The 12,203-nt window shown below is 35.7% G+C and overlaps 2 protein-coding genes across 2 annotated transcripts in view; both read left to right on the forward strand.

The window, feature by feature from the left end:
- Positions 1 to 12,203, forward strand: part of TYR (tyrosinase) — a 78,355-nt gene that overhangs the window by 38,763 nt on the left and 27,389 nt on the right. The window lies entirely within an intron of this gene.
- On the forward strand, positions 1,566 to 3,955 carry LOC128565263 (cytoskeleton-associated protein 2-like). The gene is made up of 2 exons (XM_053561613.1): positions 1,566 to 1,606; positions 1,917 to 3,955. Exons 1-2 carry the CDS (start codon positions 1,566 to 1,568, stop codon positions 3,934 to 3,936), a joined length of 2,061 nt encoding a protein of 686 aa, XP_053417588.1. The 3' UTR covers positions 3,937 to 3,955.

Below are 12,203 nucleotides of genomic sequence, written 5' to 3' on the forward strand. Positions count from 1 at the left end.
ACACATTCTCTAGACAGAATCCTTGCTATTAAAATGGGGTTGTAACCTCAACAACAGCAGTTTCAGTAAAATGGAAGCATAAAAATCCAGACTGGAATGGCCTCTGAACAACTCTTTTGGAAGGTTTACAATAAAGGAGATGTGAGATCAAAGGATGATTTAGCATTATTTTTAAGAGAGAAGATACATATTTGAGAATATTTGTATCTTGTTGAAAATTAAAACATGCAGAGAAAGAGATAGAGTAGCAAAAGGAAAAAGCAATCCTGGCAAGTTACTAAGACTTGAAGCACACCCCAGTAGAGGTGGGCCTTTGCAGCGAGTTGGTTTGAGTCTCCCTTTATGCCTGAATGGAGACAGGGATAGAGTGTAGATGCGTGTGTACTTGTGAGCTTGGTGTTGGATAAACTAGGGTATTCTGATTATTTTTATTTTCTCACTCACATATGAAAGATAATTATCAGTTCTCAGTGACCTGGGGGCTGCCTGGGAGGACAGGAAAGGAAGAACAGGAAAGGAAGAGTTTGTGGAAAGGTTAAAAAAAAAAATTTAGGTAAATCATCTTTTGTTTGTGCCATTGCTTTAGCACTGGTCGTTGAACTTAGGAAACATGCTGGTCTGGACAATAGGAAAGAACTATAACAGCGTGAGTTTTACCATACCTGCCTGGTAGTACACAAGAACCATCCTTCTTAATCCTTAAAATAAGTTAACTATTCAGTTTTTTTTAATCTGAAGTGAAATCTCAGAAATATTGAATAGTTCACCCAAAGCTATTTTATGTTATTTTATTTTAATAGATTTCAGGGATACAAGTAGAATTGTATATATAAATGTGTTACATTGTGGTGAAATCCAGGCTTTTAGCATGTCCCTCATCACCCAAATACCCATGGGTAATTTTTCATCACTTCCACCTGCCACCCTCCCTATTTGAAGCTCCACTGCTGTCATTCCCTTCTGTGTCATTATGTAGCCTTTGTTTAGCTCTCACTCTTAAATGAAAGCATGTGGTATATAATTTTATGTTCCTGAGTTACTACACATAGTATAATGAGCTCCAGTTGGATTCAAGTTGCTGCAAAAGACATTTTATTTTTTCTTATCACTTGAGTAGTTTTCAACGGTATACATATGCTCCATTTTCTTTATCCACTCCTGGATCTGATGGACATGTAGGTTGATTCCCTATGTTTTTTTATTATGAATTGTGGTGCAATAAACATTTGTGTGCAGGTGTCTTTATGATGTAATGATTTCTTTCCTTTGGTTAGATACCCAGTAGTGGGATTGCAAATAGAACAGTAGATCAACTTTTAGCTCTTTGGGAAATCTCCATATTGATCTTCATAGAGAAGTGAGTGCCCATCCATATATGAATGGATTAACAAGATGTGGTATATATATACCGTAGAATACTACTCAGCCATTTAAAAATGGACAAATAATACCTTTGTAACAACCTGTATGGAACTGGAGACCATTCTTCTAAGTGAAGCTTTCAGGAATGGAAGTAAAATCCCATATGTACTGACTATTAAGTTGGAACTAATTGATCAAGACCCATGTGCACATATGGTCGTAAAACTCAACAGAAAACAAGCAGGTAGGAGGGGACAGGCGGGACAGCATAAATTCACACTTAATGTGTACAAGGCAGACTATTCGGGTGATGACGGGCACACTTATAACTTTGACTCGAACTGCATTAAAGGAATTCATATAATCAAAACATTTCACCCCCATAGTATTCTGAAATAAGAAAAAAAAAACCTGGTGGATACTCAGAAAAGACTTGTTACTAAATTCAGGAAGTCCCAGGGGATATGGAAGTTATAAAAGTAGTTTTCTATAGCCATGTCCTGATACAAACTAATCTATCAGGAGAAATAACATATATTCATCAAAATAAAAAGAATAGGAGGGTCCTGCGGAGTTGGCGTGTGCGGTCCGTCTGCTTGGTTCTTCCAGGGAGTTGGAGGTAAAGCTGAGACGCGCGTCGTGAGCTTCGGCAGCTGCCCGCGAGTCAGAGGGCCCATCAGCGTACAAAGTACTAGACGCAGCCAAAGAGTAGTAACTTCTGAAGATCAAGGCCAAGAAAGGACAGAAATTCTGAATCCTAAAGCAAAAATGGCTAACAAAGAAAATGTAAATCGACTTCCAGGGAGCAAAAATAATACAATTGTGGGGAAAAAGTATATTCCTTTAAAAGCTTCTAATGAATTAACCAATTCAACTGTAATAATTGACACACATAAATGTGAGGATAATAATAAAATTCTGCGGTTGTTACCAAATGATGATAATCTCCAAAGTCAACGTATGACACTGAGCCAGGTATTTCACCTTAAAAACAATAGTAAAAAGAAACAGATAACAGAAAAACCAAAGCAAGATGCTAATATGCCCAAGAAACTTGTACTCGGATCTTATCGTGGCCAAATTGTTCAGTCTAAGGTTAATTCATTTAGAAAACCTCTACAAGTCAAAGATGAGAGTTCTGCGGCAACAAAGAAACTTCCAAGTATTCCTAAAGCCACAAAGCCTCAGCCTACAAACAGCAGTGTAACAGTGAAAAGTGATAGAAGCTCAAATATTACTGCTCCCACTAAGTCTGTGAGCACTACGTCTCAGAACACACAACTTGTGCGACCCCCTATTAGAAGTCACCATGACAATACCCGGGGCGCCAGGAAACAAGCCTTCAGTAGAACCTCTGGCAACATTACAACCCGGAAAGGACCTTGCGAAAAAGAATCATTACAGTCCAAACCAATTTTGTCTAATATCAAAACCAGTTCTTCTCAGGACATTAAAAGAAACGGGGCCCTGTCTAGAAACACAGCATCTGAAACTACAGACAGACCTGCTTTCTCTTCTAATTCCAAACTGATAGAAAAGCCGAAATCCACTCACCAGCGAAGATACACTACAGCAAACGCAACTGTGGATAACAGATCATCTCGACCCAAAGAAACATCAGAAGAGAGAAAAGCTCGTCTGACTGAGTGGAAAGCTGGCGAAGGAAGAGTGCTGAAGAGGCCCCCTAATGCAGTGGTTACTCACCACTGCGAGCCTGAAGGACAAAATGAAAAGCCAGTTGGATCTTTCTGGACCACCATGGTAGAAGAAGATGAACAAAGATTATTTACTGATAAAGTAAACAGCACATTTTCTGAATGCCTCAACCTGATTGATAAGGGATGTCCAAAAGAAGAAATACTGGTCACACTGAATGACCTGATTACAAAAATTCCAGATGCCACAAAACTTGTTAAATATTGGATATGTCTTGCATGCATTGAACCAATCATAAGTCCTATTGAAAATATTATTGCAATCTATGAGAAGGCCATTCTGTCAGGGGCTCAGCCTATTGAAGAGCTGCAACCCGTAATTGTAGATATTCTAACAATGAAGAGTCAAGAAAAAGTTAAACTCAGAGAAAATATTGAGGCTTGTGCAACCAAGCAACAAATCCAGGAAATCAGCTGTGGAGATACAGAGCCAGGACAACCAGAGACGGAGAAAGAACATCATAGAAATGTGATGTTTCGAGATTGTCAAGAAGGGCAAGATGACAATACAAAAGAGCCAGCTGATAATGTTAAAACCCCCAGTGCAGAAGCTAGGGCAAGTTGCTTAATTAAATATATTGTATCTAATACACCAAACTTACAAAGTGGGAAAAAGGTGCAATTTGACAAAACAGATTTAATATTTAAAGAGCTGAAATTTTTAACACCAGTGAGACGTTCTCGGCGTCTTCAAGAAAAGGCTTCTAAATTGCCAGAAATGTTAAAAGACTGTTATCCTTGTGTGTCTTCGTTGGAACAGTTAACAGCGTTGGAAAGTGAAACTGATGCTTTTGTTTGCCGCCCTAACGTAGCACTGTGTGGGATGTACTCCGAGACTGAAACAACAGAAAAAAAATAAAGGTCTGATAAGGAATAGGGTTTCATTATTCCTAGGGTGTTTTGTTTTGTGTAGTTTTGTATATCCGTAATATCAGGAGCTGACCAAGTACCTATGTATCCTAAGCATTCTGGCAGTGAGCTCCCTTACCAACAGTCACGTTACAGGAGTTTTTACAACCCAGACTGCTGTGCCTTTGTATCATGAATGATATGAGTCTGTGTCTGTGGTCTCTCGGCCGCTTTAGATTGTACCTGCGGCCGCAAAGAAAGATGGTTTACTATGGATCCCATTTCTAGGAGAAGCTACTTTGTATAAGAAGGAAAAGATGCTAAGTTTAGTGGATATTCAAAATATTAATCCAAGTTGGTTTTTTGTAACTTGACTTAGATAAAATGCTAAAATTTTAACTTTAGAGAAAACATCACTGTTAAATTGTGTCCCCTAAAACGAGATAGTTATATAGTAACATTTTCTTCTCCCCATTCACAAATACCACCAAGTAATACTGCTTTTTAATTAATACTAATACTTAATGGCATATTTCCCCTATCAACTCTATAATTAATGGCATATTTCCCCTATCAACTCTATAATTTCAAATAAGTGAATTTTTAATCATAGGAGATTATTTTAGAAACTAGGTATATAATATGCATGTGATTGAACATCACATATTTGGTCTCATTTAGGTTTATTCCATGTGCATAAAATCTCTGCACTGTTGTCTTATGTTCTAGACAGTAGGATTGTTACTCTTATTACCTGTGTGCCTAACATGCATACAATAAAAATATCTGATTTTTATAAGTGATTTCCCAAAGATGTGATATTTACTTCAATAAATATTTTATGAAATGCAGCTGAACTACAGTGAATTTGAGCTTTGCTTTTGAAATACATTGTAGTGAGATTTGATTTGTGGGGGTTTTGACGCATGAATTAAGTATGTGCAACTTAACTTTTTTTCACTTTAACAGAAACAACAACTATGCTCTTTAGTTTGTTTTTCATACTTTGTATGATGAATGACCCAAAAGATGTTGTTTTCAAATAAAGTTCAAGATGTCAAAAAAAAAAAATAAAAATAAAAAGAATATTTTTAAGAGTGTTTTCTAACAAGTAAAAGATGCAGCACAGCTTCTGTAATCTTGACAAGGAAAAGACAAGCAGCAGAAAACTTGAAGATTCACCTTACAGATTTTTCTTTTACCAAATTAAAAGTAAATAGTTTTGGAGAGTGGAAATAGCTTTTGAAATCCGTTCAGCTCAATGATCTCTGTTCTGTGAGGTCACCTGACACAAGATGTTCGACTTTTCCCCATACCAGTTACATCACTGAAATGTAATTAAGCTCTCTAAGCAAAGCCCTCTTCATAGGGCTTCGTTCCTTAACTACTTTTATGAGCCTCAGTTATGCCATCTCCGTATCCCCTTCCTCTTTTATCTCACTATAAGATGGGAACAGTGGCTCTTCTGATTCCTATGTCCACTAATTCTCTCATATTCTATAAGAAAAGGAAGACATTTCATTTATTCTTAAGATTTTTGAAAAATATACAATATTTTTATGTGCAGTTGTTAAAGTTGACATATGTTTTATCATGGATAATATTCCTTGTACTGATAGAAGAATGAATAATCTATGGTTGTTGGGTAAAATGTTCTGTAAATGTCTGTTAATTTCATTTGGTCTAAAGTCCAGTTTTTTCTCTGTTGATTTTCTATTTCCCTGATCCATATAGTGGGATATTGAATTCCCCCACCATTATTGTATTGCTGTCTGTCTTTTAAGTTTCACAATACTTGTTTTATGAATTTGGGTGCTCCATTGTTGGGTATGTATATGTGTGTCTATATACATATACAGATATGTACACACATGTACATGATATGGATTTTATTTAGGATTACTATTCTTATTAAAATTTGATCCCTCATTGTTATATAATAACTTTTGTCTTTCTTTTTTTTTTACTCTATTTGATTTAAAGCCTATTTTATCTTACATAAGTATAGTTACTCCTGCTGACTTTAGGTTTCCATTTGTGTGTATTATCTTTTTTATCCCTTTAGCTTCAGTCTATAAGTGACCTTAAGAGTAAGATGAGCTTCTTGTAAGAAGAATATAATAGGACCAAGGTTTGTTTTTTGGGGTTTTTTTTGATACATTCCACCAATCTATAAATTTTAATTTGGTAATTTAATGTATTTATATTCAAGGTCAATATTACTGTGTCAAGTTTCATCATTATCATGTTACTTGTAATCTAGTTGGTGATTTTATTGATTTTTTGATTCTTATATTTTCTCTGTCTCTTCATCTTTTCAGTATGGTGGAGTTCTGTCATGTGCTATTTTATTTCTTTCTCTTCTTCTTTGTATATTTTTTTAATTTAAATCATAGATGTGTACATTAATGCAATCATGGGGTACAATGTACTAGTTTTATATACAATTTGAAATATTTTTATCAAACTGGTTAACATAGCCTTCACAGCATTTTCTTAGTTATTGTGTTAAGACATTTATATTCTACACTTAGCAAATTTAACATGTACCCTTGTAAGATGCACCGTAGCTGTGGTCCCACCAATTACCCTCCCTACACACATCCTCTCCCATCCCCTCCCCTCCCTCTCCCTTTTCCCCTTCTTCTTGGGCTATAATTGGGTTATAGCTTTCATACGAAAGCAATAAATTGGTTTCGTAGTAGGACTGAGTACATTGGATACTTTTTCTTCCATTCTTGAGATACTATGCTAAGAAGAATATGTTTCAGCTCCATCCATGTAATCATGAAAGAGGTAAAGTCTCCATTTTTTAAGGCTGCATAATATTCCATGGTGTCTTTGTGTAATTTTTATAAGACCTGTGAGTTTTATATTTTCACATGTTTTTATGGTGGCAAATACCAACCATTCATATTTCAATGTCCTTTGAGCATTTCTTAAAGAGCTGATCTAGTGGTGTCGAATTCCCTCAGCATTTGCTTATCTGGAAAATATTTTATTTCTCCTTCATATATGAAGCTTATTGTGGCTGGATACAATTTACAGTTCACAGGGTTTTTGTTTGTTTGTTTGTTTTGTTGTTAGTTTGTTTTTTAGAATTCTGAAAACAGTGCCCTGATCTCTGCTTTGCAAGCTTTCTACTGAGAAGTTTGCTGATGGAGTTTCCTTGATAGGTGACTAGGCACTTTTCTCTTGCTGATTTTAGGATTTTTTTTACTTCAGGTTGACTTTGGACAGTCTGATGACTACCTGTCGTGCACAAATCATTGCAATGTATTTTTGTGATGTTTGCTGAGCTTCTTGTAGATGTCTAAATTTCTCACAGACTATGGAAGTTTTAATTGGTTGTGGCATTAAATAGGTTTTCCAAATATTTTTTTCTTCTCCCTCAGAAATATCAATGATATATGAGTTTGGATGCTTTGATTAGTACCACATTGGTTGAAGAATTTACTCATTCCTTTTTTATTCTTTTTTCTTTATTTTTGTTTGACTGCATTAATTCAAAAGACCTGTGCTAAGTTCTGAGCTTCTTCTTCTGTTAAGTCTAGTCTGCTGATGAAGCTTTTCACTATATTCTTTAATTCCTTCAATAATTTTTTTTTTATTTCTGTAAGTTCTCTTTGGTTTTTCTTTAAGATATCTACCCCTTGATAAATTTCTCATTTGTATCCTCAATAGATTTTCTGATTTATCTTTATTTGTTTTTAGATTTCTCTTGCCTATCATTGAACTTCTTTCAAATCAGTATTTTGCATTATTTTCTGGTATTTCATAAATTTCATTTTCATTAGGATCCATAGATAGATAGTATGATCCTTCAAAGGTGTCAGACATCCTGTTTTCCATACTTACAGTGTTGTTTGATTTCTTCACATCTGGAGAAAGAGTCTTCTCTTATTTTTGAATTTACTTTCAATGCCAGGACTTTTTGCTTTATTCTTCACTTCTTAAAAATGTGACTATAACAAAATCTTGAGTAGGGCCATTTGGCTTTGCTTTTGGATATAGTCGTTAGCAAAGAGTCTGTATGAATTCATTGGATAGCCTGGCATGGTGGCTTTCTCAAATGCTGGATGTAGAGCGGCGCCTGTGGCTCAAGGAGTAGGGCGCTGGTCCCATATGCCAGAGGTGGTGGGTTCAAACCCAGCCCCGGCCAAAAACCACAAAAAAAAAAAAAATGCTGGATGTAGTAGTGGTGTACCAGGCAAGTGAGCAGGCTCATGGCCTCCTGAGAATCCAGGGTGGTGAAGGTCATGAGAAGCTTGGTCTGTCCCCTAGGAGCTGTTCACTGTGTTAGCAGATTTGTATTAGGGTGTGCAGGTAGACCTCCAGCCTAGAAGATATAGGTATTAATATTAACTCAATTTTATAAGTGTTGTATAGATAATATTATGCCTGGGGTAGAGTTCATAAAGGACTATCCTACAACTCAAAAGCAAATTTGTCTTGCACCAATATCCTTGCACTTACACACTATTTTGTGCTGTTTCCTTTGATAAGCCACGTAGTCTGATTTCACTCACTTAGAAATGGTGCCCTGGGAATTGTCTTGCCCCAAACATTCAAGTAAACTATTTCAAACTCATACTAGTTTTCTCTTCTAGTATCATCTTCAAATTGAATGTATAAAAACATCTCTTTTTCCACTCTTAAAATTTTTTCCTGATTAAGAAAAATAGTTCAACTGCTGACCTAAAATTTTCTGATAAAAGGACCAATGCTTTTTGATTGAAGAGTAGTATTTCATTTCTATTCCCTTCTTTGGCATCATCCACCTGCTGTATAGGGTTTAGAAATTATACACATAGTTTGTTATACCATCAGGGTGCGATGAGTCGGAAAGTAAATGGCTGTTGAGCACTTGAAACGTTGCTAGTGAAATTCAAAAAAATGATTTTTTATTGTAATTTAAAATATAATATGTGTTTATATTATTGGAAAACTTATTTGAAAGCAACTGGATGTGGAAATACAAGTTTTCGTCTGTAAAAATGTATGAAACCTAAGTGCACATGAAGTATTGCTGACACCGTCCTGTGTTTTACATTTACTAGGTCACATTAACCCACATCCAATTAGCCAAGAACATTATTTTCTATAGTTTTATCAAAATAATAGAGGTATTTGTGTGTTCTATATTCATAAGAATACAGTGAGATGCACTGTAGGTGTGGTCCCACCAATTACCCTCCCTCCTAAGGTGCATCTTACAAGGGTACATGTGAAATTTACTAGGTGTAGAATATAATATGTCTTAACACAATAACTAAGAAAATGCCATGAAGGCTATGTTAACCACTAAACTAACCAGTTTAGTGAAAATATTTCAAATTGTATATAAAACCAGCACATTGTACCCCATGATTGCACACAGCTATGATTTAATAAAAAATAAAAATAAAAAGAGTATGGTGAGAGAAAATATTTTATTTTATGTTATTTCAAAATATTAAGGGGTTTTGTTGCATGAATACGTTGTATAACACTTAAGAATGGGCTTTTAGGGTGGCGCCTGTGGCTCAAGGAGTAGGGCACCGGTCCCATATGCTGGAGGTGGCAGGTTCAAACCCAGCCCTGGCCAAAAAGTACAAAAAAAAAAAGAATGGGCTTTTAGCCGGGTGGGGTGACTAATGGCTGTAATCCTAGCACTCTGGGAGGCTGAGGCAGGTAGATTGCCTGAGTTCATCAGTTCAAGACTGTCCTGAGCCAGAGCTAGACTTTGTCTCTAAAAAAAAAAAAAAAAAAATAGCTGGGCATTGTAGCAGGTGCCTGTAGTCCCAGCTACTTGGGAGGCTGAGGCAAGAGAATTGCTTGAGCCCAAGAGTTTGAGGTTTTTGTGAGCTATGACACCACAGCACTCAGCCCAGAGCAACAAAGTGAGACTCAATCTTAAAAAGAAAGAAAGAGAGAGAGAGAGAGAGAGAGAGAGAGAGAGAGAGAGAGAGAAAGAAAGAAAGAAAGAAAGAAAGAAAGAAAGAAAGAAAGAAAGAAAGAAAGAAAGAAAGAAAGAAAGAAAGAAAGAAAGAAAGAAAGAAAGAAAGAAAGAAAAAGAAAGGGCTGTTAGTGTGTTCTTCACCAGAACATTGTTCATTGTACCATAGGTAGGTTTTTATTCCTCATCCCTCCACTCTCTCCTTTTCTTGGTTTCCAGTGTACCTTACATCTTTGAGATACTTCATTTGGGATAATGGCATCCAATTCCATCCAAGTTGCTGTAAACTACAGTATTTTCTTCTCTTTTATGGAAGAGTAGTACTCCCAGGTATGTGCATGTGTGTGTGCTTGTGTGCACATGTGTGTGTCATATAGATAGATAGATAGATAGATATCATATTTTCATTATCCACTCATGTATTTATGGGCATTTAGGTTGATTCTATATCTGTCAATTGTGAATGGTGTTGTGATAAACAATTGAGTATAGATGTCTTTTTAATAAAATGACTTCATTTCCTTTGGGTAGATACCCAATAGTTGGATAGCTAAGTAAAATGTATGTCTACATTTACTTCTTTAAGGAATCTCCGTCTTCTCTTTCATAGGCATTGTACTAATTTGCAATTTAACCAACAGTGTATAGCATTCTTTTATCTCTGTATCCATGTCAGTATCTGTTGTTTTTTCACTTTTTAATAACAGACATTCGGAGAAGGGAAAGTGGTATGTCATTGTAGTTTTATTACCTTTTCTTTGATATTGAGCATTTTTTCATATGTTTGTTGATCATTTATATATCTTCTTTGGAAAAATGTCTGTTCACATGTTGTACCCACTTCTCATAGGGTTGATTGTTTTTCTTGCTACTTTGTTTGAGTTCCTTGTAGATTCTAGATATTAACCTTTTGTTGGATGTATAGTTGGTGAATATTTTCTCCTATTGTGTAGATCATCAGTGTACTCTGTTGATTATTTTCTTTGTGGTGCAGAAGTTTTTAAATTTAGTCAAGCCACATTTATTTATTTTTGTTGTTGCATTTGCCTTTGTGGTTCTAATCAATTTTTTTGCCTAGGCTGAAGTCTCAAGAGATTTTTATACATTTTCTTCTGATTATAAGCCATAGTTGCTATTTACAGTTTTTACACTACACATAACAAATTATGTTTTCTCTCAACTGGCTAAGGCTCTTTATCCATAAAATGATTCAAATTTTCATTCCTGGAGAGTCTGAATTCTAAGTGACTTTTTTATTTCTTTGGTTACTGTTCTTTCATTAAATTTTACTGTTGAAATATAGAAATGCTAAAACCTCCCCAAAAGTATTCCTTAAATTTCATGCAGAGTCCTTACTGCATTGCTGTGTAGAAGGAATCCAAACATACCTTGATCAATATCATCTACTAGTGTAATATCCCTCTTTCTTATATATATGCTCAGTTGCATGATATCCTTCAGTTAAACTTCAAATTCAATGCAGTATTTTTATGCACCCTTCTGGAAACAGTTCTTTTGCCTTAGGAAATTATGCCAAAACCCCAGAAGATTTAATAATTGTGATGATAGAAAAGAAAACTTATATAAGTGAGTCATAAGATATAATCATCATAGGAATCATTCACACTTCCATTGTTGTTGCTAGCACCTGTAGAGAATGCACTTGGGAGAAACATTGGTAATTCAAAGCACATACTGCCTTTGTAAGATTACACTCCAACTCTTCATGTTTTTCCCCCAACTGCTACCAAAATTGAGTCTTCAATGGTCAATCTATTATTTCATAAGGCCAGTTGCTCCTAGGTGATAGAGCACATATAAAACTGATGCATTTCAAGGTAAATACCTCATTTTTACACTACTTTTTGCTGTGACATGAATTCTATACTCAGAAGCAATGTTGAATGGAATAAGATGACAATAATGAAAACATTCTATGGGTCCATGGTTTGTGTTGCTGGTTGAAGAATTACAATCAGAGCAATCAAATCCAAATCCAGATATGTATCTATCCTGATGAAAAAAACTTCTATACAATTTAGGATGCTAGTTGTCTAATGTAGTCATTGTTGGAGGCGGGTAACTGGTCCCTGATCTACCCTGAAGGCGTGGAGTTTTCACAGAACCATCATCATAGTTGGCCTCCCAAGTTAGGCTGAGCCCTCCATAGTGGTGGCAGCTAGATGGCCTTTATGAGGAGGAAAACCTTATTGTTGAACCCATACTGAGTCTGGGAAAACAAGTCAGTGCCTATTTACTTTGTTTACAAGTAAGTGTACAATAAAAACACTTTGTTTTTCTTCAATTCGCCCAATATCCAAACCACTTATTTTTTGTTT

The sequence above is a fragment of the Nycticebus coucang genome, chromosome 14 (genome assembly GCF_027406575.1).
Source record: "Nycticebus coucang isolate mNycCou1 chromosome 14, mNycCou1.pri, whole genome shotgun sequence".
NCBI classification, from domain to species: Eukaryota; Metazoa; Chordata; class Mammalia; order Primates; family Lorisidae; genus Nycticebus; species Nycticebus coucang.